The sequence below is a fragment of the Phoca vitulina genome, unplaced genomic scaffold, assembly GCF_004348235.1.
Source record: "Phoca vitulina isolate PV1807 unplaced genomic scaffold, GSC_HSeal_1.0 scaffold24, whole genome shotgun sequence".
NCBI lineage: Eukaryota > Metazoa > Chordata > Mammalia > Carnivora > Phocidae > Phoca > Phoca vitulina.
The window spans coordinates 18849427-18876395 of record NW_022589727.1 but is presented as its reverse complement, the minus strand read 5'-3'; the positions used below and the strand labels follow the sequence as shown (position 1 = coordinate 18876395).

At 46.8% G+C, this 26969-nt stretch overlaps 1 protein-coding gene across 2 annotated transcripts in view; it reads left to right on the top strand.

Moving 5' to 3' along the window:
• Positions 1-26969, top strand: part of CABLES1 (Cdk5 and Abl enzyme substrate 1) — a 113479-nt gene that overhangs the window by 22773 nt on the left and 63737 nt on the right. Inside the window, exons 1-2 of one of the 2 annotated variants that reach the window (XM_032421378.1) lie at positions 10533-10689; positions 24214-24285. Coding sequence is in view for 1 of the 2 variants with exons in the window: in XM_032421377.1 (XP_032277268.1) it covers positions 24214-24285 (72 nt within the window). In the remaining variant the exon portion in view is untranslated. Of the gene's footprint in view, positions 1-10532; positions 10690-24213; positions 24286-26969 lie in introns of those variants that run through there. The other variant, XM_032421377.1, reaches the window with a different exon arrangement.

Genomic DNA, 26969 nt, shown 5'->3' with positions numbered 1-26969 from the left:
TGAAAAAAGAACCACATTTGTAAAGTATCAGGAAGACTCTAATAAAAAATTGTGATAAATCCTTTGCAAGCAAATTTTTATCATCTAGATAATCACCTCTAACGATTGCTGGGTGGGTTAACGTTCTTTTAAAAAGCAAGATATTGTTAACTTAGATAGCCAGCTGCTTAATGTCCCGCTGTCTTTCCAAACACTTAGGCAGCATAAGGGAGGCATGTACCTGACGTTTGTTTTCCTTAGGCTTATTTTTTCAGGAATGTCTATTGAGTAAGCATATTTGCTGGGGGCTGGGCATAAGGAATTGAACAAAATGTCATTGGTTCTCACCCTCAGGGAACTTAAGAGCTCTGGACAGGATGCAGACAATTAAGAGAAGTAAGTAAGTAAGTACAAATATGGGTATAAGATGTGATAAGTGCCCTGAAAGAAGAGAACGTGGGCTGTGGAAGAGATTAATGGAGGAGGGAGAACAGCTTCCACTGGGTGGAGTCAAGGAAGGCTCCTTGAAGGAGGTATCTTCAACAGCTGGAAGAGAAGCCACCAGTACGGGAGGAGTGTGTGGGAAAGAGTTAAGGACAGCAGAGGGAAGAATGACATGTTCCAAGGCCATGTGGCTAGGAAGATCCCATTTGGGGGAAGAAATGCAAGAAGGTCAGTGTGGCTGAGAATTAATAGGGTCGGGGGAAGAGGTGGGCTAGACTTTTTGTGCCTTATGGGTTTCCTTAAAGGGTTTGTAGTTTCTTCTTAGTGCAGTGGGAGACACTCAGTTGGTTTGAAGCCCAGAGCAACCAGGTCCAGTTAGTTCACATTGGCTACCCAGGAGATGGGGAGACGAGCCATGATCAGGCTGGGGAACCAGGGTTCAAGGTTTATTTCAGAAATAAACTAGGCAGTACTCATTGCTGCTGAATGTGGATGTGTTGGGGAGGGGAGTCAAAGATGAGTCCTGGGTTTGTGACTTGGTTTCTTGGTACCAGAAACTGAGGCGGGGCAGCTCAAGGGGGACTGGTTTAATGGGAGAGGAGGAAGAAGTTGAGTTTGGTGCATGAAGTCCGAGCTGCCCTGAGAATGCCACGTGGAGGTTTAAGGAAAGCAGATGGGCACACAGGGGCCTGTGGCTCCAAAGGGAGGCGGGTTGGGGAAACAGATTTTGGCATCATCAGCAGGTGTTCAGGGCGAAGGGAGATGGTGGACTTCCCAGGGAGGAGGTGTAGAGAGAGGTCAGAGTGATTAGTTAGCTCATCTAAGATCCCAGGGCTGAGAAGTTACAGAGCTGGCATTTGAGCCCAGATGGCCAGGTTACCGAGTCTGGGTTCTTCTCTGGTATGCCATGCTGCCCTCGGGGCTCTGCGGCCACGCAGGATGGGGGGCCTTTCATTGCACTGCTTTGGAGGGACCAGCGTTATAAGGAAGTGGAATTGTTTCAGACATTCTGTCATCTGGAGCACCACTCTCTGGAAGCAACTAGTGGCTCTTTCAGCTCTGTTTGAATATGAAGATGATTTCGGATATGAACGCCTAATTTCACCTTGCAAGCTGGGGTGAGGCTGTCTCCCTTTAGCCCGTGACTGTGTTGTTGTTGGCCAGGCCCCCCACTCCCCAGGTCGACACAGGCCAGTGTCATCATCACGATGGCCTGGGGCGAATGTGCTGGCTGACCTCCCAGGGCCCCACATCAGCCAGCAGCGCGGCCAGTGCATGGGCCACGTGTGGGCTGGGTGTTGTCCGCTGTATTTTTTTAAGCATCTCTCCCTGAGTGGCCAGTTGCAGAAGCGGGAATGAGATTCTTTTCCCGTGTTAGGTTTAACTACAGACCAGCCTCTGCTGGGAGACAGGTGTGATGTTGGGAAAAGTTGGGTTTCTGTGTATCAGAAATTGCTCCCTGCATCCGTAAACCGAACTGAACAGGGAGTGTAAACCCACATGCCTGAGCTTTGTATAACATCGAATTTACCATCTTAGCCATTTGTAAGCATACAGGTCAGTGATATTGAGTACATTCACATTGTTTTGTGGTTAATCACCAAAACTCTTTTCATCTTGCAAGACTCTTAACTCTGTACCCATTAAATTATAACTCCCCATTGCCCCCTCTCCCCAGCCCTGGAAAACCGCGATTCTGCTATCTCTGAATTTGCCTGTTCTAGGTGTCCCATATAAGTGGAATCATACAGTATTTCCCTTTTTTTTTTTTCTTAAGCTAGAGAGTAAGAGCGGGTGGAGGGGCAGAGGGAGAGGGAAAGAGAGACTCTCAAGCGGGGCTTGACCTCATGACCCTGAGATCATGACCTGAGCGGAAATCAAGAGTTGGTTGCTTACCTGACTGAGCCACCCACGCACCCCTAGTATTTGCCGTTTATAACTGGCTTCTTTCTTTTTTTTTTTTTTTAAGATTTTATTTATTTATTTGACAGAGACACAGTGAGAGAGGGAACACAAGCAGGGGGAGTGGGAGAGGGAGAAGCAGGCTTCCCGCGGAGCAGGGAGCCCGACGTGGGGCTTGATCCCAGGACCCTGGTACCACGACCTGAGCTGAAGACAGACGCTTAACGACTGAGCCACCCAGGCGCCCTATAACTAGCTTATTTCATTCAGCATAAAGCCCATCCATGTTGTGCATGTGTTAGAATCCCCTTCCTTTTTAAGGCTGAATAATATTCCATTGTGTATATTTTCCACATTTTGCTTATCTATTCATACGTTGACGGACATTCCCGTTGTTTCTACTTTTCGGCTTTTGTGAATACTGCTATGAATGTTTATAAATCACACTCAAGGGGCGCCTGGGTGGCTCAGTCGTTAAGCATCTGTCTTCAGTTCACGTCATGATCCCAGGGTCCTGGGATGGAGCCCCGCGTCGGGCTCCCTGCTCAGCGGGAAGCTTGCTTCTCCCTCTCTCACTCCCCCTGCTTGTGTTCCCTCTCTCGCTGTGCCTCTCTCTGTCAAATAAATAAATAAAATCTTAAAAAAAAAAAATCACACTCAGGATTTTGCTTTGTTTTTCCCCCACCCATCTAGAGGCAATCTCTCATAAGGGGTGATTTACAAAGGGAAGGGGAAGGTTAGTTTGAATGCAATGATGCCTCGTCAAACTTGGTGCCTGAAAGTTCACATTTCGAGGGAAATGACTGATTTCCTGTCTACTGGAAAGAAGCAATTCTAGGGATTTTTTTTCATGTGTGTGCAAGCAACTGGCTAAGAAATTAATCCTAATGGGCTGTCTTATCAACCTTTTATTTCTTGCCCATTCCCCCTATTTTTTTCAGTAATGGCGCCGATTGATACTTTCTTCCTACCCAGAATACCGTAACAGTACATATTTATATCTTTCTAAATAACATGGATACCTCATTTCCCAAATGTATGTTTTTTTTGCTTTTTTTTTTTCTGGTAAGAAAAAGGAATACCTGTGTGAGACATTTAGAAGAAGCAGAAATTCAAACTACCCATAAACCCACCACCCGGAGATGACCAGGTAATGTTTTGGTGTAGGACACACGCACACATGGACCACTTATCATCTGTTACAGTATATATATATATACACATATAAAATATATTTTCTCTTTTTAAATACTAGAGCCCAAACTGCACATGCTTTTCTGTAAGTTTCCTTTTATCACTAAGACATTGTGAACGCCCTCCCTTGCCACGAAACCATACCCTGCATGGGACTGTTGCTGCCCGCGTAGCACTCCGTTCTCGGAGACGGAGTGGGTTCTCTCCCCGCGCCTCCTCCAGAGTCGGGTGTCCCGCGGGTTCTGTGTTGAGCATGAGTTCTCTGCTGAAGATTTTAATGGAGGAGGAAGGATGGCATTCCCCTCATTTTACAGTAGAAAAAAAAAGGAGAAGTTAGCTCCAAATGACTTAACCAGGACAGGGGAAGCTGGAAATAGAAACCAGAGCGCTCATTCACTGCCTGGTGGCTCGAGTCACTCCATAAAACTAATCTCGAGATCACTATCAGCGGAAATTATTTTCCCAAATCTCCTGGGAGTATGCTTTTAATATTTGTATGTTTGCTTAATGGTAATTTCAATTCCATCTATTTTTTTTTTTTTTTACTTAAAAAAAAAAAATGAAAACTTTCCAGACTTCTTTGGGAGACTCGGGGATGTTTCCTCGCACATGGCTGGAAACCTGTGTGCACCTGGGACTGTCCCCCCAACACCCTCACTGTGAATCCTCAGGCCAGTTTTTTCAAAAGCTGTCTGGAGATCCAGGGTCTGTTTTATTTACCAGATGCCTCCCTTTTTGCAGTTTTATTAGCTCTTTCAAAATACTAGCCCTTAAAAGGCTAGCAAGGTGCCATCCGTATGGAAATCATATTGGTTAGATTCTGTTGGTCGTAATTTGGGTAGTGTTAATTTGGTGCTAATTGGGGGGTTTTGAGGTGCTGATTATTTTGGTTCAGTCATTTAACAGGTAGTTATTGTGCACCTAAGGTGTGTTAGTCCTGGACTTAGGGACCTGTGAATCACTTAGGAGAGCCAGACAAGAACATCCACTAGACGGTGCAGGGCTGCAATGACTGAGCACTGCTCAGGATGCCATGGGAGCAAGGAGAGGCTCTGCAGAGAGGGGCAAGAGGGAGGAGGGAAGGGGCCATTCCAAACCAGAGCCCCTGTAGCCCAAGGTATGGCCTGGGGAAGTTTAGCAGGCAGCTTTGCCTCCTTGGAGGGGACGGTGTGTCTGGGGGCATGGAAGGATACCTGAGCCTGCAAGGGCTTGTACCCTTCCCTCCTTTCCCACGCTTAGAAGCAACGGGCCGTTTCCCATAAACACCGTAGAGCTGAGCTGGCAGCTCTCTGGGTGACACCCGTGGCTGTGTGGGCAAGACAGATGGTGGCAGCTCCTGGGACTCCCTCTGCCCTTTCACACCTGAGGCCCCTCAGGGTCACCCAGGGGCAACCCCTGAGGTGTCTGATGGGACTGATACTAGTTTGCCTTTTAAGATAAAAAACAAAAACAAAAACAAAACAGGCTTGGAACTCAAACAGGTATTAGCCCACTCGTGTTCACTGCAGCATTATTCACAATAGCCGAAGCAGCCCACATATCCATCAGCGGATGAATGTCTCAGCCCAATAGCAGTGTATACGACTATTCAGCCTTAAAAAGGAAGGGAATTCTGATGCATGCACAACGCGGATGAACTTTGAGGACATCGTGCTAAGTGAAATAGGCCAGACACAATAGTACAAATGTTGAATGATTCCAGTTACGTGAAGTACCTAAAGTAATCAAAATCACAGAGACAGAAAATAGGATGGTGGTTGCCTGTGGGGAGGAAGACTAGGAAGTTCGTGTTTAATAAGAGCATAGAGTTTCAGTGTGGGATGAAAAATTTCTAGAGATGGATGGTGCTAATGGTGGTGCAACAATTTGAATATACTTAATGCCACTAAATTGTGCACTTAAAAATGGTTAAAATGGCAATTTTATGTTATGCATATTTTATCACAATAAAAAAAAAATTTAATGGCAGAAAAAAGCAAAGCATAGGGACACCTGGGTGGCGCAGTCGGTTGGGCAGCCAACTCTTGGTTTCGGCTCCGGTCATGATCCCAGGGTCATGGGATCGAGCCCCGTGTCGGGCTCCATGCTCAGCTTAGCGTAGAGTCTTCTTGAGACTCTCTCTCTCCCTCTGCCCCTCCCCCCACTAGCTTGCATGCTCTCTCTCAAATTAAAAAAAAAATACATCTTTAAAAAGAAAGAAGAAAAGCAAGCAAGGCATAGAGCTCCAGGCCAGGGCTGACTGTTGAGCCTGCAAGAGGAGTCCCTGGCCCCTCCGCTTCTTTCCTCAGGAGGAGCTCCCCTTCCACACTGCCTCCCATGATGAGGACGAGGACAAGGCCCTCCATGGGGCAGAAGAGCAGTCAGATGTTTGCACGTGCCCATCTGTGCTGGAGGGGTCCCCCCACAGGTCCCCATGATGCAGGGTCTCCACTGGGCCCCAGTCACCTAAAGACCTGGTCCTATGGTTAAATACATTAAGCCTGTCATGTCAGACCTTTTACAAAGAACCTGCCTAGTCTGTGAGGAAAACACAATTATTCTGTTAATGGAGCCTTAGAGTTCAAGAGCAAAGCTTGCCGTGTGGCCCAATCCAAGGTTCCAAAGTTAATTTTTTTTTAATTTTTAAATTATTATTATTTTTATTTGACAGAGAGAGACAGTAAGAGAGGGAACACAAGCATGGGGAGTGGGAGAGGGAGAAGCAGGCTCTCTGCCGAGCAGGGAGCCTGATGCGGGGCTCGATCCCAGGACCCCGGGATCATGACCCGAGCTGAAGGCAGACGCTTAACAACTGAGCCACCCAGGCACCCCAAAGTTAATTTTTTTTAATGTAAAACATTTAATTTAAAAATGTTGACGCTACAATATATAAAAATAACTATTATAAATGTACATAGTGTATTCTATCACTACCAGGTTTACTTTTTTTTTTTTTTTTAAGGAAACTGTAAGCTACACAGTGGTTAAGACTTGTTATCTTCACCCTTGAAAAAGCGCACATTCTAGCACAGTGATGTATGGTCAGACTTAACAGCCCTAATGGTTAAACCCTTGGATCAAGTCATAACTAGTTTTATTGCAAAAGGACTGTGTACACATTTATCAGTTCTAGTACTTTAATAGCTACCCAACAAGTCATTCACATACAGAAACATGCATCATGAGACTTGTCCCTTCTGCATCTTAGCAACTTGGTTCCTCCTGAGCAATAGTGCTCACATCACCGAGGCCTATGAGGAGTCACTTTTCACAGTCGTCCTGAGGGAAAGACGGAGTGACTCAAGTACAAATGCAACATACTATGAACAGTTTCTTACCAAAAAAAAAGTTGCAAATTAAACCAAAATATTTTACAGAATTTACTACAAAACACCATAAAAACTGCCTTCACTTACGCTCCCCCCACCCCATATCCAGTGAGCCAACTAGATGTCTTTGGGTGTGATGGTGATGTTCGGCCTGGATGGAACCTAGATTAGGATCTTCAAAGAAGCCCACCAGCCGCATGCACTTCACTGGCCTCCAGAAGTGAGGTAATGGCGGCACCCCAAAACTTCAGATGGGTTTTGAAATCCTGAGTAATCTCCCTCGGCAACCTCTGGAAAGGCAGCTTCTGGATCAGATGCTCAAGCTTGGTGGATTTCTGGTAACCACGGACCTCCTGAAGCGCAATGGTCCCAGGCCTGTGGATGTGGGGATTTTTCCCTGCCGGTAGAGGGGGTGCTTCTCCCGGGGGCTTTGGTGGCCAGCTGTTTGCAGGGTGCTTTCCCAGCCGTGGATTTGTAGGCAGTCTGCATGGCTCGGGCCATTTTCTCTTCCTTTCTTTTTTAAAGATTTTATTTATGAGAGAGAGAGGTGAGAGGGGGCAAGGAGAGGGACAAGCAGACTCTGCGCTGAGCGAGGAGCCTGACTCGGGGCTCGATCCCCTGACTCCGAGATCATGACGTGAGCTGAAACCGAGAGTTGGATGCTCAACTGACTGAGTCACCCGGGCGCCCCTGGGGCCATGTTCTTTTACCCCGATGCCGAAGTCTTAGACCGCTTGTCCGACTGCCGCTCTGCTTCTGCTGCCCTGTGAATAGCTGCAGTCACCAAGCAAAGGAAAGACCTCCAATGAACAAAAAAACTGCTCTGTGCTCCAAAGTTAATTTTTTATTATTAAAAAAAAATTTTTTTTAAGAGAGCGAGCACAAGAAGAGGGGGTGGGAGAGGGAGAAGCAGGCTCCCCGCTGAGCAAGGAGCCCGATGTGGGGCTCCATCCCAGGACTCTGGGATCATGACCAGAGCCAAAGGCAGACGCTTAACCAGCTGAGCCACCCAGGCGTCCCCGGAGTTAATTTTTTAAAAACATCATCCCTCCCCAGTTGGGTAGAACTTTATTTTTTTGGCAAAATAGCTCTCATTGGAAAATAAACTTTGAAGTTGTTTGAAGCTAGAAGAGCTTCCTTTCAAAGGTAGCAGAGACAGAAAAAGCTTCACTTGTTTTGAAACAAACTTCAGGAGAACTCATCAGAATTTGCAAGGACTGTGAGACAGATGTGTTGCTCCCATAGGTAGTGAGGGGGCTTGAAGTGGTGTGTGGCCTGCAGAGGCTCTCCAGAGACTCCTTCGAAATCCCGTTGGTTTTCCCCTTATTGGAGCCAGCCGCCTTGGGGTCACAGGGGGCCTCAGAGTACGTGGCTCCTTCCCAGGCTTGGCGGTGGCCCTGAGTGGGTCAGCTAGTCCTGCGGGAGGGAGGGATCACTGAGCAGCCCTCTGTCCTTCCCAGTTCCCCTCTGGAAGACAGCCCCATTCCTTCTTCTGTAAGAGACACTTGTTGTGCGCTGTAGTTCTGGAAAAGGCGAGACGCAAGAATGAATCTCCCTTTACAAAGTGCCACCTCAGACACAAACATTGCCCCATTCCTTACCTACCACCTCCTGGCTCTGTGTCCTTGGGCAAGTTAAGCACCATGTTGGGACCTCAGTTTCTCCATCTATAAAATGGAAGTCAGTAGGACCTACCTTACAGGGGTGTTGTGAGAAGTAAACACAAAGATACCTGTAAAGCCTTCAGCAGAAGGTCGCCTGGGTGACTCAGTCAGTTAAGCGTCTGCCTTCGGCTCAGGTCATGATCCCAGGGTCCTGGATCGATCCCGCATCGAGCTCCTTGCTCAGCGGGGGGTCTGCTTCTCCCTCTGCCTCTGCTGCTCCCCCTGCTCGTGTGCACTCTCAAATAAATAAAATCTTTAAAAAAAAATAAAGCCTTTAGCAGAGTGCTTAGTACAGAATGTTCACAAAATGAAATATAAATGTGTAACCAGGGCCTGCCGACTTTTTGATCTGGTGTGATGTTCCTCCTGAGAGCCTCAGTGCTGTTGGAAGGAATGTCTGAGCACACACAGGATGACTGTCCCCTTTCTCCCACACCTTCGCTCTGGGCGTCTCGAAGGTTGGGTGGCAGGGATGCTTCCGAGCTTTATGCTCAGTGTTCTGGGTTCCAAGACCACACACCCAAGGCTTCTCAGGCACCATGTTGATGGGCTTTGGGTCCCTTGATGCCCCCGTGCTTTTTATTAGTCTAAATGCAAAAGCCAAAGCCAGGCTGCTGGGTTTTTTATGAACCTGGGAAAATGGGCTGTTGATGATTATAAGGCATTAAATCTTAGAGCCAATTTAATAGGCACAGACCAGCCTCAGAGCGAGCCTCACCTGTCCTGATGCTTGACAAGCTTCAATTTCAAAGGACACGTGTCAGAATCCAGGAACAGAATGTCTCAGACTGAGCAGGGAGCAAGGACAAATTGGAGGGGTGTTTTGTATTGGAAAGGTTAAAACCTTTGTTCATATGTGTTGGCTGCAAAGAAGGTGAGGGTTTGCTCTTCCCTTCAGGGAAGACCGGATAGTGTCGTACGTGATTGGAGGCTGGTGGGCTTTGCTAGCACGTGACCTGGGCAGCTGGGTGGTGCGAGGTCCCCTCCCCTGGATTAGTGATCTCCTGGGTCCCTCCCAGTGCTGACGCCCAGGAGGCCTTCCCTGGTTTGCTCCTCCTTGGCCCCACCTGGCCTGAGCTGGGGGCCTCCCTCCTCCTTGCTCCCACCTCGAACACACCTATTGGTGCACTCCACTTTTGTAATTCTCCCTTAATGGGTCTCCCCACCAGATTGTTCTTGGAGGCAGGCATCATGCTCTTTTCATCCTTGCTTCCCCAGCAGCTCGTCACGGGTGCGTAATGCGTGATGGATGAATGGCTGAATGCACACATAGTGTATCATTCTGGTGAGCTTTGTCCCACGTGGCGAGGGGAAGGTTCCTGTGCATTGAGCCTTCCCATGGTATATATCCTCTTCTTGTCAGCCCTGCGTACCTTTACTTAGGCCTCTATTTCTTTGTAAAGCTTTACAACGTCTTTCTGTTTTGTTACTATTTGACTTTTGACAGATCAAAGTGTTATTATTTTTCCTTGCGATTTTTAGGAATCTACTCCGTTCTCAAAGAGGGCTCTCACTTCTAGTCTGGTGTTGCTTTGACTGTCATCCCTCAGTTTCTCCCCAGATTGCTGCCACCCCCTGGAATCCCAACTCCCTGGGCCTGGCCCCCATCTGCATCCCAAGCTCTGGCCCATGAGAATCCGACTAAAGTCTTTTTTTTTTTTTAAAGATTTTATTTATTTATTTGACAGAGAGAGAGAGATAGCGAGAGCAGGAACACAAGCAGGGAGAGTGGGAGAGGGAGAAGCAGGCTTCCCGCGGAGCAGGGAGCCCGATGGCGGGGCTCGATCCCAGGACCCCAGGATCATGACCTGAGCTGAAGGCAGCCGTTTAACAACTGAGCCACCCAGGCGCCCCCCGACTAAAGTCTTGAAGGTTGTTTGTTTTTAAGATTTTATTTATTTGAGAAAGAGAGTGTGAGCTTGGGGTGGGCTGCAGAGGGAGCGGGAGAGAGAGAATCTTAAACAGGCTCCATGCCCAGCACGGAGCCTGATGTGGGGCTCGATCTCACAACCCTGAGATCATGATCTGAGCTGAAATCAAGAGTCGGACCCTTAACCAACTCCGCCACCCAGGCGTCCCAAAGTCTTGACGTTTTAGAGCTATGTTTGCCCTGTCTCCATACAAGGTCATGAGTCACGCAGAACAGGGGCCGAGTCAGCGTTTCTTCACTCTTCTTTGTATCCCTGACGCCCAGGACCGTGAGTACTTGTGTGTATATTGTTGTGACAGTAATAACGATGATACTGTTATTAGAATATTGCTTAGAGTCACATAATAGTGATAGCTGAATCTGGAACTCTGCCTGTTACCTCTGCTACCCCGTTAGCACCATCCTCTGCTTGGTAACAGTGGTTTCTAATCTTTTCTTGGGATCTTATAGACTCTCTTTTAGAAAAGAGGGGGAAGTGGACATATGTACATACATACATACACACTTTGCATCTGGTTTTAAAAGTGCACAGAACCCCTGGGAAGTCAGGCATCCCAGTCTAAGGATCCTGTGCTAAAGAGTGACACCATTGAACATCCTTAGGGAAAGGGCGCCTGGGTGGCTCAATGGGTTAAGCGCCTGGCTTTGGCTCAGGTCGTGATCTCAGGGTCCTGGGATCGAGTCCCGTGTTGGGCTCAGCGGGGAGTCTGCTTCTTCCTCCCCCTGCTCATGCTCGTTCTTTCTCTCTCATATAAATAAGTAAAATCTTAAAAAAAAAAAAAACCGTAAAAAAAAAAAATCCTTAGGGAAATAAAATGGCGGCTGATTGCATTTATTTTAGTCCATTACTTTCGGAAAACATTGGTTGAAAACCATTTTCCCCCCCCCCCCCCCCCCCCCGCCACCTTCCAGGTTGTTAGGAATATTATTTTCCACAATAACCATGTGGTATCATACAGAAGCCCTGGCATAAAGGGGCCATTCAGACCTCTGGGATAGGCTTTTGTAAAGAATCCAATAAACAGTTGAATCCACATTACATCTAAGTGAATATTCATGTGGTTTTAGGCACGGTTCTTATGCCTCAAATACACTTTGGAAACCTTTCCTGAACAGCCTGGTAATTAGAACTCTGGTTGCTAATTATGTATACGGTGAGGCAGATGCGCTAATAATATATTTTCAAAGGGCTCCGAAAGAGCTGTTAAAAAATTAAACTACCTCCCCAGACGCTGACAGGAGCACAGAAGCACCTCAGAGGGGGTATTGTCTTCCATCTTGCTTCTTGGATGCCTGAAGTTGCTCTCGGGTTCTCTCTTAGAAAACAGGATCAGCCTTTAATACAAAGGGAGTCCTTTGCCTGCTTGGCTTCCACTAGAGGCTAGGGAAATGAGAAGTTATGGAAATTGAAGTCTCAGAGCTCCAAATAAACACTTTGATGTGTGCATCAAGGAGGTTGCCTGTTTGCCCCACGGGGAGAAAAGGTGGCTGTGTGGGCACTCCGCAGGTGTTGGGCTTTGTCTTTCCAGGGTTTCCAGGGTCTTTCCAGGGCTTTGCCTTTCCAGGGTTTGCCCAGGTCCACCTTCCCTTCCCCCACACTGCCTGCTGCGGAGGGCTGGAAACAAACCCAAAAGGACCAGTTCAACCCCCATGAAAAAGGAAAGGAAGCCCCTCTGCTGTGAGGTAGTCTGCACCCTAGCCTTGCTCTCCTACCATCTGGCTCTGGCCTGGGCAGGTCGGGCAGCCTCTCAGTCTCCGTAGCTCTGGTCGAGGGAAATTGAACCAGAGCCATAGTCTTCAAAATTGTGTTATCTAGAGCTCTGAGGAGCTCAGCAAGAACTTTCACAATTCCACAGTTGATCTATTTTTCACTATGTGTTTTTCCTCAATATGCATTTATATATGTATATGGCATAGATATTTTAGCATTTATATATCATATGTAAGTATTTTAACAGCTTGATTGAGATACAGTTCACACCACCATCCATTTAAAGTGTACTATTCAGTGGGTTTAGTATACTCACAAAGTTGTACAACCATCACCACTATGTAATTTTCAAACATTTTCATCACCCTAAAAAGAAACCCTGTGGCCATTGGCAGTCATTCCCTATTCCCCCCACGTCTTACGCCCAGCACTTGGACAACCACTAAAGCACATGGTCTGTCTCTAGGGATTTGCCTGTTCTGGGCAGTTCATATATTTGGAATCCCACAATATGGGGTCTTTTGTGACTGGCTTCTTTCACCTAGCGTCATGTTTTCAAGGTTCATCCATTTTGTAGCATGTGTCCATAGTTTACTCTTTTTATGGACAAATTGTATTGTATCTTGTTCACTCAAGTTGTTGGACATTGGGGTTGTTTTCACATCTTGGCTGTTGTGAATCATGCTGTTTTGAACATTCTTGTGCAAATTTTTATGTAGGTATGCTTTTGTTTCTCTTGGGTTATATCTAAGAATGGAATTGCCAGTCATGTGGGGTAATTCTGTGTTTAACATTTTGAGGTGTAATGTACATGTATATAATATATACATACATAATTTAATACATATGGTACACATGTGCATATATAGTGTATTAATATATAAATATAAATTTAACATGCATAATAAATATGTATATATAGTTGTATATAAATGTTTTAAAAACTGCGGTAAAATATAAACCCGATAGTGTTCTGTAGCAAACCCTATCACACGGGTGACTATGTATGCATTAATTATGCATTAATTAATTTGTGCTGCCAGAATAAGTTGATTTTGTGCAACTAAGCTTTACCTGCCACATCTATTTAATTGACTTGGGTCCTGAGATGTTTAAAAATGGTTGCCATAGGCGCCTACTTATCTGTGTCAATTGAGATTATCTCTGTACTGTACAACCAAGACCAAAAGAAACAAATTAGATGCTGACATTGATCTTAGACTAGAAATGTCATCCATAATTCCTGGTTTCATACTGTTTGTACATCAAAATAGCTTCTCTGCTCTAATAGTGGTTGAGTTATAAGTACCTTTTATACATCCAATTTATAAAATTTTCAATTATTCTAATCTGTTTTACATCTTGGGATTTGACGTAAAATTAATTTGAAAAAAACATCCTGCTGCTCAGAAGTTTGAATATCAGTGATCCGATGATCCCCAAGGTCCCAGCTTTGGTTTTGAAACTCATTCTCAATATGGCTTTAGCTTCTGTTGGCTTGCCTGAGGGTCTCACGGGAGCAGTGAAGATCCATCCTTGGCCTCCCCCCCCCCCCCCCCCCGCCCCCCGAGTGGGCCAGTGGTAGCTACAGACAGTTGTCTGTGCTATACTTCAGGATTTATTGAGCATTTACTATGACAAGGTAATGTAGTTATTAAAGAAGTTTCAAAGAAGAGAAGACAGTTATCTGGTCAAGGTACTTGCAGTCTGGTTGGAGATACAGGGTTTAAAATATGAATAAAATTGGGGCGCCTGGGTGGCTCAGTTGTTAAGCGGCTGCCTTCGGCTCAGGTCATGATCTCGGGGTCCTGGGATCGAGCCCTGCATTGGGCTCCCTGCTCAGCAGGAAGCCTGCTTCTCACTCCCACTCCCCCTGCTTGTGTTCCCTCTCTCACTCGGTCTATCTCTGTCAAATAAATAAAATCTTAAAAAAAAAAAGGGTAAAATCAATCATTCTACAAGTATCTAGCTATGAATATTTCCTAATACGGTAAAGATACCAAACGTAGGAATTCAGAAATAGTGAGGGACGGCTTTGCAGAGCAGGTGGCTATGCACGGTGCCTTAGGAGGAGACGGTAGGATTTGGGTGGATGAAGAGCAGGTAAAGTAGATTTTGAGTTTTCTTTTGAACTAAGATTTGATCACCCTTGGGGGCATTCCTTGCCCCATAAACCCCTTATGAGGCCAGTGATTCTGAAGTCCCCAATCCCCATTCAGCTTCAATAAAGGGAATTACCATTTGGGGCAGGAGAAATAAGGCATTTTTAAAAAGCCTTCCAGAAAGAAATGAGATCACCTGGGCCCCTTGTTAGGAGAGAGGATGCTGTGGCTTGAAGCCGGATGGACAAGGAAGCATCAGTCTTTGTTTCCATAAGCTGCTATTGAGCGTGGGCCAAGGTTAATCTGAAAAACTAGAAAATAAAGATTGATGGAACCCCATCAATCCTGAATTTGCTATAAATAATTGCATGCTGTTTCTGAGCTGTCAAAATCCATTTCTCCTGAAGGCCCTTTAGAACAGAGAAAGGTCAGGCTGGGAACCAAGGGAGAAACTCAGGGGAGCGATTATGCTGCAAGGGCAGCCTCCTAGAGGTCCCTTTAAATACTGATGTGGAAGTAACCAGCCTTCCTGACTCCCTGCTGGTCCTAATTAAATTAGCTCTCATCTTTCCAGGACTGGGGAGCCAGGGAGAGGGGTGCCCCTCCCGCCAGAGTTGGACTTTCTCGTGGAGGAGGTGCACCTCAGCCTTTGTGCGGCAAACCCCGTACAGCTGGGCGTAGAGAGCCCTCGTTTTGCTTTCGAATGGAAAAGTGTGTATGTGGCTTAGAAAGTGTTGAGCATGCAAAGGCATTCTTGCAAAGCGCCAGTAAGTCCTCCTAATGATAGGGCAAGGAAGGGCGGTCGCCCGTGCTCAGCCCATTGTCAGGGTGTGATATTTAAGAGAAGGCCCCGTCCTGAGGACAGAGAAAAGTGTCCAGGATGAAACACGCTTCCTGAAGAGGCTTGAGATGAATGGAGGCCACACATCCATCAGATACAACTCGGTGCTCCTGGGCCTTCACCAGGCTCGGGAACCGGTTGCAGTCAGCCTCTTTCTAAGGAAGCAACCCCAGCCTACTGCGTCTGCACCCTCGTTCCCCAACAGGAGCCCTGCAGGTGTTCGCGCACCTCTTTTGTTCATCTGGTGTCAGAAGGACACACTGCATGAGGGTGCGCTCACACTTATGTGGCGCCAACCCCAGCCCCACCCATCCATTCTAGCTCCTCCCGGAACCAACTCTGGCCATCTGATAGGGGGCCTGTTTCCTGGCTCCTTTTCGGTTCTTCCCTGACTTTGCTTCCGAGGATTCCTCTGTGCCTGGTACATACCTGGTATTCCATCCTGTTCAGCTCTGGTAGGGCAGGTGTATGAGAAATCCACCCTAGATTTGCCTTTTGACACTCTCACGCTAGTCGGGTTCCTCCTTCTCCTCGCCTCTTCCCAATTGAATTTTGGTTCTCCTTTGAGCTCACTCATGCCATACCTGGTCTCTCCTGGCCTTAAACTCTGAGCCCAAGGTGTTGGATTTCTAGTCGCCCTCCCCCACCTGGCCCAGGGAATCCCTTTTGCAGAGAACCCCTGGATTTGATTGCTTGAATTCTGATGCCCATCTAGAACATCCGTGAGTTGGCCCCATACTTCTTGCACAGGTTATGTTAGATTGACAGAGCTCTTCTGTCTACAGGGTGTGAAGCTAACCCTTTTATTCTTGAGTGGTTTTCCATTGCTCATCTCTCTCCCTCCCTCACTGTGTCCTGGCTTGGTCCTCATTCTTTCCCCTCGATCCCCAGGTTGGTATCCAGCATGTTTCGTCACAAGAACAACATCATTTATCTCTCAGCCACACAAAACCCCAAAACTTCCTGAATCCTGATTATGTCCGCTTTTGGTTTTTGCGTTTCTGCACATTTGGTCAACTTAGGACACGACACTGTCACCCAGCCCGCGGCCCTGGCTGGCCCCTTTATTTCCTGATACCCTGAGGGTGTCCCAGGAGACTGGGCAAGGGCCTTTGCGGTGGCCCAGGGTGCTGTGGGACATTGCTGTCTTCTGACCTCCCCATCTAGTCCCTTTGTCAGAGGAGTTTGAACTTGTTTCCACAGCAAATCTTTGTGGATCTTACCCTGGGGAATGACATGACGGAAAGGGTGTTTTATAAGGTTAGCAGGGTGGTGGTGGGCAGCGTGGACCCAGGCATCTGAGGAGGGAGTACCCGGCCAGTTCCTAAATCCTGCCAACAAGTCTGTCTCTGAACAGCCCTAAATACTGAGATGACCTCACACCTTGGTTTTCCAGGATTTGGCAAGTCTGATGAGAACTTTGAAATGAAAGTAAACTCAGGCAAGCCAAGTGCTTTTGTATTTTCTGTAAACACTTAAAGTTGCTTTCTTGACCTGCGTATAAAAATGTAGCGGACTCTGCACTGAGCGTGGAGCCTGATGCGGGGCTCGATCTCACAACCCTGAGATCATGACCCAAGCCGTAATCAAGAGTCAGACACTTCACCGACTGAGCCACCCAGGTGACATCCCCCCCTTTTCTTAAAGATAATCCTCTATTTTCCTTCTTTTTAAAGGAAAATTTCCACGACCCGCTGGGGGGTTTGAATTGTTTCCATCCGTATTCCAGGTATGGAGCTGGCTTTAGATGCATTAGCTGCTGTGGAAGGTTTTTCACAGGCAAGCCCGCTGTGTGTCCTTTGCTCGGAGGCAGAGCAAGGGCTGACTGGTGCAGTGGGGTGTTGGTTGATTGCCCCAGCCTGGGGGCCTGGCCCAGCTAGCCTGCCACTGCAGTGATAGATTCTGTGGCTCTCCTCTGGGGTCTCCCCCCAGTCGGACTGGCAGCCGTGGCCAGGTGAGCAATAAGGGCCATTTTCAGTTCCATCACCACCTTTGCTGCTGGACAAAGCTTTAGATCCGTGCAAAGCAGAATTAAGCCTGGATCTAATAAACACATCTTCATGCTGAAGCTAAGGCCGATTTTGCTTTAAGACTGTCTGTGTATATAGCTTCTATTAAGAGGTGACAGCTGACTTTTCTTTCTTCATCTGTGAACACATATGTATTGGTGCAAAAACAGTTTGCTTCTTCACTGAGCCCAGTCTAATTTGACTTCTGCTAAAGGAGCATCTGGAATCTTGGCTTTAACTTTTGCCAAATCATGAACAAAGTTATAACTTAGTTGCTGAATCTGTTGAGTAAGCTTATGATGCTGTGGTGTCAACAACTCAGAGCTATGTTAGAGAAACGAAGGAAGTAACAGTGCATATTAGAGGTGCACTTGGCTTTCAGAGAGCCTGGTATTTGAAAACCAGCATTTTCCCGAAGGTATTATCAATGACAGTATAATTCTTGGATGTATGGAGGTTCTTCTCTATAGGGTTCCTTTAAGTAGTAGGCTCCCATAGTAAATAAGCTTACCAATTACAGACTTCTGCTCTGCTTTCTAGGAACACCTCTTGTGCATGACCTGAACACTATTCTTAGAACTAAAGAATAGGTCTGTGATGTGGAGATACAAGAGACGGGGTAGGATCTCAGGACATTTTATGAAGAGATTTTCTATCTGCTAAAGAGGCCAGCCCTGCTAGTTTCTAGGTGAGTGGCCTCCCTCTGTTTTCTTGCTGGGTCCTGTTTGGGCCCCTTGGAAGCTTTGAACTCTAAGTCAGAAAAGGAGACTTAAGAGATGAAGCTCCCTTAGTCTCTTGGTTGAGGTGGGACTTCTTCGTGTCCAGCCCTGACTCCTTGCCCGCAGCTCTGTAGCACCAGCTTTACCTGGGAAGGGGGTCTGCACCCTGATAGTCCTCGGAGTTCTCGGAGACCCCAGAAAGGTTTCGGACCACTCCCCCACACCTGCAGGTTGATGTTGTGAACCTGCAGGCATCGGGACCAGGCCTCGAGGTGAGGTTGGAACCCACTCCTCCTGGTGGCCCTTGGTCCCCCTCCTCTCACCTCTGCTGACCTCCTTCCCCAGCTGGAGAACAAGGTACCCTAGGCGAGACCCCTGGATTCTCTGTTGGCTCCTCCTTCTTCATACCCTGCTCAGGCGCTGCGAGCATCTCCACAGGTGGAGACAGATTGCAGCTTTGTCCCAAGGCAGGGTGCTGTTCCCACTGCCCCTTGCTTTTATAAAGTCAACCCTTTTTTCTTTTCACAGTTTCAATCACAGAGAAATATATATATTTACATTTCTTGGTAGATGTGGAATAAGGAAAAGGGTCTGAGAGGACATCAAATTCTTAGAGGGTGCCCCTGGCCACTGGGTTTGCAGGTCATTTCTCAGTTTCCACTTTATACGTTTCCTGATTTGAATTTTTTTATGGTGAGATGTATTACTTTTATAGTCATAAAAGCAGTTCAAATTCCACTTGGAAAAATGAATTTGTAATAATAAACAGAAGAAACCCATTTTTTAAAAAAAGATTTTATTGATTTATTTGAGAGAGCATGAGAGAGAGAATGTGAACACAAGTCCAGGGGAAGGGCAGAGAGAGAGGGAGAAGCAGGCTCCCCACTGAGCTGGGACCCCAATACAGGGCTCGATCCCAGGACCCCAAGATCATGACCTGAGCCGAAGGCAGACACTTAACTGACTGAGCCACCCAGGCGCCCCAGAAGAAACCCATTTTATTTTTTTTAATGTTTTTTTAATTTATTCATTTGAGAGAAGAGAGAGCATGAGCGGGGAGAGGGGCGGAGGGAGAGGTAGCAGGGAGCTGGACGCAGGGCTCGATCCCAGGACCCTGAGATCATGACCTGAGCCAAAGGCAGACGCTTAACCAGGCACCCCCTTAGAAGAAACCCATTTTAAACGTCATGTGTTATACCTGGGACTGTCACTCAGCTGTCCCTTCCTTCCCGCCCTCCTGCTAGATGAGGGTCTTCTGCCTCCCTCTACTTCCTGTTGTAGTGCGACATTGGGAAGCTTTCTGAGGAGGATGTTGGAGCGTCTGTTGATCAGACTGGGAACTCATATATTTAGTAGAGAGAGCCCACTGATAACTGTGTATAGAAAAGCATTGAGTGAAAATCAGGTGCTTTTTGGGAAAAGTCCATGAGAACCCACCTGCCTGATGATGGAGTTCATCATTTTATTCAGCCAGCCTTAACTGAGTATCTACTGTTGCTAAAATATGCTCTATCCCTAGGCCAAATGAGTGAGGAAAGCATGGCCCCTCACTTGAGTCAGCCCACTGTCTAGTGTGGTTCAGTTTTGTCTGGGGGAGATGGTCAGCGGGTGAAAGACATTGGTAAAAAAGCAAATAAATTACAAGTATGTGCATGTCTTATGACTATATTAGTTATAGGTTATTTTTGTGGTGGTTGTGTTTTTCTTTTTTGAGGTCATAATAACTGTCTGAGCAGATTTAAGCCATGACCTCAGCTCGCCCATCACCTATGTAACTGAGGTATCCATGATGCCCTCGCTTCCTTCACACCTGTGAAGGCATAACTGTGCCCTCCAGTGGCCCGTCTTATAGCCAGGAAGGGGGCTTCTTACATGGGGAGAGCTGGAGCCATGGAGGAAATTACCTTTTTGTGAGGATAGCATTGGTTGGCCCAGATGGTCCAGGTTCCTTCTCGCTCTCAAAGCTTGTGTTTTGCTCCCAGAGATTTTTAACGGGCCCCAGGGGTTCCAATGGGCAGCCAAAGGGAGAGAGCATTGATCCAAACTTACTTCCTTGTTTGACACTGAGGCTAAGGAGAGGGGCCACCTTCCTCATCACTTGCTGGTCCTGTCAGAGTCACATGCTGTCCCCTGCGGGGCCCGCTGCCTGACATTGGCTTTTGAGTCAAGCCGCTGCTTCAGGTCACCCCTTAAGGGGATTGCCCTTGACCAGCGGGCCCAGCTGGACCCCAGGATGACCCTGCCTGGCCTCCCTGATCAGCAGGGACAGCAGCGAGCTCAGAGTCCAGCTCTGGTGAGGCTCGTCTGACAGTTACCCCCCTGCCCCCATCAGCTCTCTCTCTCAGAGGCACTCTGCTTACTGCAGTAAGAAGAGATGACCCCTTTCCAGAAGCTCTGATGAAGATGCCCCGGGCAGAGCTCCTACCTTGCCCCTCACTCTCCTCGGGTCCCCAGCATTGCTGCCGACTGGGCTGACAAGAGCTATGGCCAGGAGGCCTTTCGGATGGCGGGGCAGCTGCCCTACCCCCGTCAGCTTGTGTGGATAGTTACTCATTGTTACTGCGCTGACACTTTCGTGCCTAAAAGATACTTTCCAAATACTGGCCCTGGGTCTTGCCTCCTCCAGTCCCCTGTTACTCCAGGCACATGTTTTTCCATGTGATTTTTTCCCCTCTCTTCTCCCAGTGACCTTTCCTTAAGTTTTAGCTAAGTGGATTCATTATAACCAGCCCTGAGTCTCAGGAGCACGCAGTGACTTGCTCTGCAATGAACCATCAGCCCTGATGGTAAGTGGATTAATTCGGTCCAGGTAGATGTATCCAGATAAGCAGTCTTGTCACGGATTAGGACTTACTTGTCTAGACAGAGTCCAGCTTTCAAAAGATAATATTCTCAAATGAGTCTGGGGGCTTTAGGGAAGCTGGTGTGTATAGTCATTGAATGTGAGCCACATTGGCCTCAAAAGAGTATTCAGCGACAGTGTGGAAAGGCCCAAATCGTAACCATCAGACAAGGCAGGGAAGCCTGACGACTCAATTGAAGGACCAGTCACGGCCTCTTCCCATTTGATGATGTTGACACGTAATGCTTGGGCTCGCTCTTAATGTCTGCTTGCTTAATAAGAAAGCTATGTATTGTCGGTCATTTAAACATGCAAACACCTCTGCTTGTTAACTGTGCCCAATGATGAGGACTTCACATAGTAATGGACTTCATTTATGAGGCAGGATTGCAGGGAGAAGTAGGTTCCCAGCTGAGCAGGGAGCCTGATATGACACTCGATCCCAGAACCCCGGGATCATGACCTGAGCTGAAGGCAGACACTCAACGGACTGAGCCACCCAGGCGTCCCAGATGTACTGGCTTTTTTTTTTTTTTTAAGATTTTTTAAAAATTTTATTTGATTGAGAGAGACACAGCGAGAGAGGGAACACAAGCAAGGGGAGTGGGAGAGGGAAGAAGCAGGCTTCCCGCGGAGCAGGGAGCCTGATGCGGGGCTCGATCCCAGGACCCTGGGATCATGACCTGAGCCGAAGGCAGACGCTTAACTGACTGAGTCACCCACGCGTCCCTGTACTGGCTTTTAAGAAAATAAATCCTGGGCACCTGGCTGGCTCAGTCAGTAGAGCATGTGACTCTTGATCTCAGGGTTGTGAGTTCAAGCCCCACCTTGGGCATACAGATTACTTTTATTTTTTTGTAAGATTTTATTTATTTATTTATTAGAGAGAGAGTGCAAATGAGTGGGGGGAGGGGGAGAGGGAGAAGCAGACTCTGAGCTGAGCACTGTGCCAGATGTAGGGCTTGATCCCACAACCCTGAGATCATGACCTGAGCCAAAATCAGGAGTCAGACACCCAACTGACTGAGCCACCCAGGCGCTCTGTAAGATTTAATTTTAAGTAATTTCTACACCCAGCGTGGGGCTTGAACTCACAACTCCGAGATCAAGAGTTGCATGCTCTACTGACTGAGCCAGCCAGGTGCCCCTCAAATTTGGTTGTTTTCCAAATAAGCACCTTTCTTTTCTGGTGTTGGAAGAGCTGGATACAGCTTTTTGTAGGGAAATTGTCAGATTATGTGCTTTTGTGAATGGACCTATTTTTCCAGGGTGAACACCCTGGTCTGAGTGTTGGATGAGAGCCTGTGGGGTCCCAGGCTACATGCCAGGGCCTTGTATGTTCACCATGGGATTCACTTGGCATTTGCAGCTGGAGTGCCAGCCACACTGTTCTTGGAGGGGCGGGGAGGCAGCCCCAAATGCTGGAGGAGGCCTGGGGGGACTAATTTTACAGGTGGCCAGTGCATCAGCGAAGGTGGCACGAAGTTCTTCTTAGAGGGTGTAGGTGTCGAAGGAGCATGTGCCTCAGGTGGGCTCAGGCATAAGCCATTTTGGGGTGACTTTGCTACTGGCTGGGGTTGGAGGAGGGGCCAGAGCTAGGACAGCCAGGCTGATCCCAGTCCATTGAGCCAGAATGAGGGGGTGGTGGAGGAGGTGTCAGGTGAGGGTGCAGCCTCAGTGGGGGGAACTGGAGTGTTGTCAAAAATCCAGGAGCTACCGATCATTTTTTGCCCTGTGCCAGGGGATCTGTCTCTCTGTTTCTTATTCTCCTTTTCTAGTTTCATAGATGAGGAAATTGAGGCTCAAAGATTAAGGAGTTTTTCTAAGACTCCAAAGCCTCTGAACCCCAGGACTGAAATCTGAATTTGTTTGACTCAGCATGCATGGTGCTTGTGGAATTGTACCTGCCTCTCGATGGGGACCGTGGGGGCCCCGATCCCTAGGAACTGTGACGGGTGGGAGTGTGACTGACTGAGCATTTGCCCTATTCCAGCCTGGGACTCTGTACCTGGAAGGGCTGTGCTTCAACTGATGGCCTGGTCATTTCAAAGCCACAGCTGCAAGGGGCTGTCACAGGGGTCCTGGTGTAGCCAAGTCCCTGGAGTTATAGGGCTGCGCAGGACAGCCCTACTTACTAATGAATTGGCCACCTATAAAATCACCACCTATAAAATCAGTTCCCACCCCCTTGGGCCCCCATGCACCCCTTTCAGGTAAGACCAATGTCTCCCCATAGCCATTGCCTCAGGTCTGGCTATTAGAAATCTGGGAATATTATGGAAATGGAAATTCAATGTTAGTTAAGTGCAGAGGGACATTGCAGATCTTGCAAAAGGTCCAGTGTGTCTTGAAGACACTGGAGGTAATGTTATAGAATCTCTTGGTACTCCCACACTGACAAATGAAGGTCTGAGAGAATACCAGTTTACCATTGAAGAGCAAAGAAGAAGGGGTGTGATGACTCTTGGAAAGGAATTGATATCAAGATTAAGAAAGGCACTTAGAAAATTGATGAAGCCCTTGAATCGTTTGCAAAAATGACCTTTCTGGTTGTCTTATTAAAAGTAAAACATAAAGCAAAAGGTTCCAGGGTAGTTGGTCAGAAAAAGTACACACAAAACAAAAGAAAGAACACTCATTTTATTCTGTTGTTGTTGTTCTTTAGGACAAATTAGAACATGGTTATAATTGCATGTCTTTAGCCTAATTTTATCAAATGTAATATGAAATAGGCTTATCCTTCACATTATAGTCCCCTTTTTTCAAGATAAAAACCCAATCGGATTTTTTTCTATCTACTTCCTCAGCCAAACCATTTACTATGAAATGATGGTCTTCGTTCAAATGGATTGATTGTAAAGTTACGAGCCTCTGCACACCACTCTGGTCCCTATAACAGATATTCTCAGTTAACTAGGACCTGTTCTTCTTTTAATCTGGCAAAAGAAACTAGATTCAGGAGGTTTTGGCTGGTGGTTTGCAATTCTTTAGCAGCCCCAAAGAGTCCGTGTTTTGCCTAATCATGCCCTGGTGTCTATTCTTACTGGTCTCTGAGAAACTTTCCCAAAGGAGTAATGTCTTCCTCGTTTGTAGTTGCTTTTGAAATCATGGCCATCCAGAGACCATAACTTTTTTATTGCATCCTAATGATTTTGAGATTTTATTTAATACGATTTTAAAATTTAATATTTATCAGTTAACCTGGTTCAGACCAGCGGGTATTTGAATACTTAACAGTATTATCTAATGCTTTAGAAAAACTGCACACAGTTTCCAAGTTAAATAAGAGGCATCTTGTCTTTCTTGAGAAAATTGCTGCATAAAAGGATCAACATAAAGTGGCACTATTAACCAGAGAGAATGCTCAGAATTCAGCAAGGCAAGATGGGCCTGGCATTCAGGGTGAAGGCTGGGAAAATGGCAGCTTCTTAAAGACAGCTTTTGTCCAGTCTTTTTTTTTTCTTTTTAATAGACTTTATTTTTTAGAACAGTTTTAGATTTACAGAAATGCCTGATCCATTTTCCAATGAGGTTTTTAACTTCTAGGTTTTCTTCCCTCTTCCTGCAGACGTCGCCTCATCTCCCAGAGGTCATCCTTGGAGACCCTGGAAGATATTGAGGAGAACGCCCCTCTACGGAGGTAAGTTTTTATTGGTGTATTTATGTGTATGTAAATGGCCTGCAGTACAATATGACAGCCAAAGTTTGATTTTTTTTTTTTTAAGTCCTTGATCTACAGAATTAAATTTTTTAAATGATGGCCTGATCTCAGACTCATAGTTTGGAAACCCCAAGCCTGAGGACCACTAGAGCAGTATTAAATCTCAATTATGTATTGGGAAAGCCCAGTTTGCATGGTGGATTTGGATGCTGTTTCCTTTTCAGTGTCAAAGCTGCTGCTTGCTGCCTATCATTGTCCCAGCTTTCTTAGGTGCAGTGACACAGCGATCACAATCCTGGATTTCATTAGCAGGTGCCCACATGACTCCATCACCAGTTGCTGGGGAAACTCAATTAGGATAGCTGTGAGGGCTTCCTTGGGGCTGAAAGTGATTTCTCCATTGGGATTGGAAAGGTGCTCGCAAGGTGTTTGGGTGACAGCAGTTGCTGAGCTGTGCCGTGCCTCCGGCAGCTTTCCTTGCTCTCATCCTGCACCTCACCGCCGACCCCCATCTGTACCTTGGTCTCCCCTAACCTTCCTTGAGCGGAGGAGACCGTATTCACACAGCACATCTCCTTTAGTCTTCACAGCGGCTCAGGTGGGCTGGTTGCGGGGTGCTCCTCCTGCAGAAAGAACCGAGCCAGGTTGGGACGCGGATGCTTCACAGGGCATGCGCTGTGGCTTCAGAGGGCATGCGCCACGGCTTCACAGGGCATGCGCGCGGGTTGCGCCAAGGGAGGCCCGCGGGAAAACGTACGCTCCCATTGGCTCGACCAGCTTCCGGTGTCCACGTCTGCGCACCTCGTGCTGTGGCCCCTGGCCAGGACTCGGGAGTGTGGGCTCCTCTTTTGAGCTTAAGAGAGTGCTGCTGTGGACCGAGGCTTCTCTCACCCTGGAGCCCGCCCGTTCCCCACCTTAGGCTTTACTCCCAGGTTAGTCCTGTCCACAGACCACCTGGATGGAAGGTGGAGCATAGACAGGCGGCAGATCTGATCGAGAATATTGGGTGACTGAGTCTTGCTGCTGATGTCATTACAAAGACAAAGTCAGGGCCAACCAGTCCGATTTCCACTTTTGAAGTCTTTTTGAAAACGTACGTAATCTCTGGGACCATCTTAGGGTGAATGGCGTGTGGCTGTGTGATTCATGTGGCTTAGGTGCGGGTGCTCTTCTATCCCTTACTATTAAATATTGGGAGAAGGCTGTTTCTTTGGTAGTCCTACAAAAAGCTGCACAAAAAGTCCACTTAGGGAGCTGGCTGGAGTCCAGAGTAATCCTCGAAAGTGGAGAAAAAATGTTCTCAGGTGGCTCTGAGCGGCTTTGGCATTGGAGCAGGTAAGGTCACTCTTGCCACAAATGGGGAAATCAATGAATAGGACTAAAAAGCTCCTGGTGTTTGAGAGACTGTGAGAGGCGTCAGTTAAAGCAGTGTGGTAGCTGTGAGTCAGGGAAAACCAGGTAAAAAATACGTTACTCTCTCCTCGGGGATTCAGGTGGTTAAAGGGGGGTGAGGAGGAGCTACCTGCTGTGTGTCTGGTCACGTGCCGCGTGGTCACCTCTGTACCCTCCTCCCAGAATCCAGCCAGGCTGATCCTCTGCCCTCTACCCTTCAGTCGCCCGATACTACAAATGAGCACAGTAAAAAGGGCTTACCTGCCTTAGTTATAACTTATCCAACTCTTTCTTACAGAATACTATACTTAATTTCCAACAAATCTTGTGTAAATATAAAATTTAAAAAACAAGTCTGAAACCAAGGGAATCTGGGCAGTTTGGGAAGGCTTTATTTTCCCTAATAGACTTTAAAAAAAAAAGTTTTAATATTTACTTAGAAAGGATGAGCACTGGGTGATGTACAGAATTGTTGAATGACCATATTGTACACTTGAAACTAATGTAACGCTGTATGGAACTATAATAGAATTAAAAGTAACAACTAACTAACTTAGAAATGTACTTATTCCTAGGAAATAAAATTAGCATGGCATAGCAGAAGGGATATTCATTTGGGAGTCTGGGGGCCTGAATTCTTGGTTTGATTCTTCTACTAACTGGTTACATGGCCTTAGACATTTTATTTAGCTTCTCTGGGGCCTCAGTTTTCCCATCTATAAAATGGGAGGGCAAATTGACTGCTCTCTGAGGTCCTTTCCAGCTCCCAATTTTGTGAAATGAATGTACCAGTAATGATACTGAAGTGTTTTGGGAACTGTGGGGGCGGAAGGCTATTAGCCCAGCTTGTTTTTAAACTCAGCACATTGAACAAATGGCTGCAAAGCATCTATTAAAAACCTTTTGCATAATTAAGTGTATGCTGTAATCAGTGCTAACAAGAAAGAGCTAATCTTTCATTAAATTAGTTTTTAATTTAATTCTATCCTAATTTAATTTTGCATCACTTAAGATGTATGTTTTTAAATGGATACTGAAATTAATTCGTTCTTTGCTTAACCTGCCACAAGCTGAGTGCTCCGTCTTCCAGTTTCCTTGGCAATGGTTGCCAATGCCACAGTTCTCTTTTAAAACATTTCTTAGATTCCCTGGTGGTTTAGTTGATTGCTTTAAAAAATGCAAGACAACAAACAACTTGCTAAAGGAGGGGCTAGATTAGTAGCATATGCCCTTATAATTGGGTGCTGATACATTCTTTTTTAAAGTGTCAC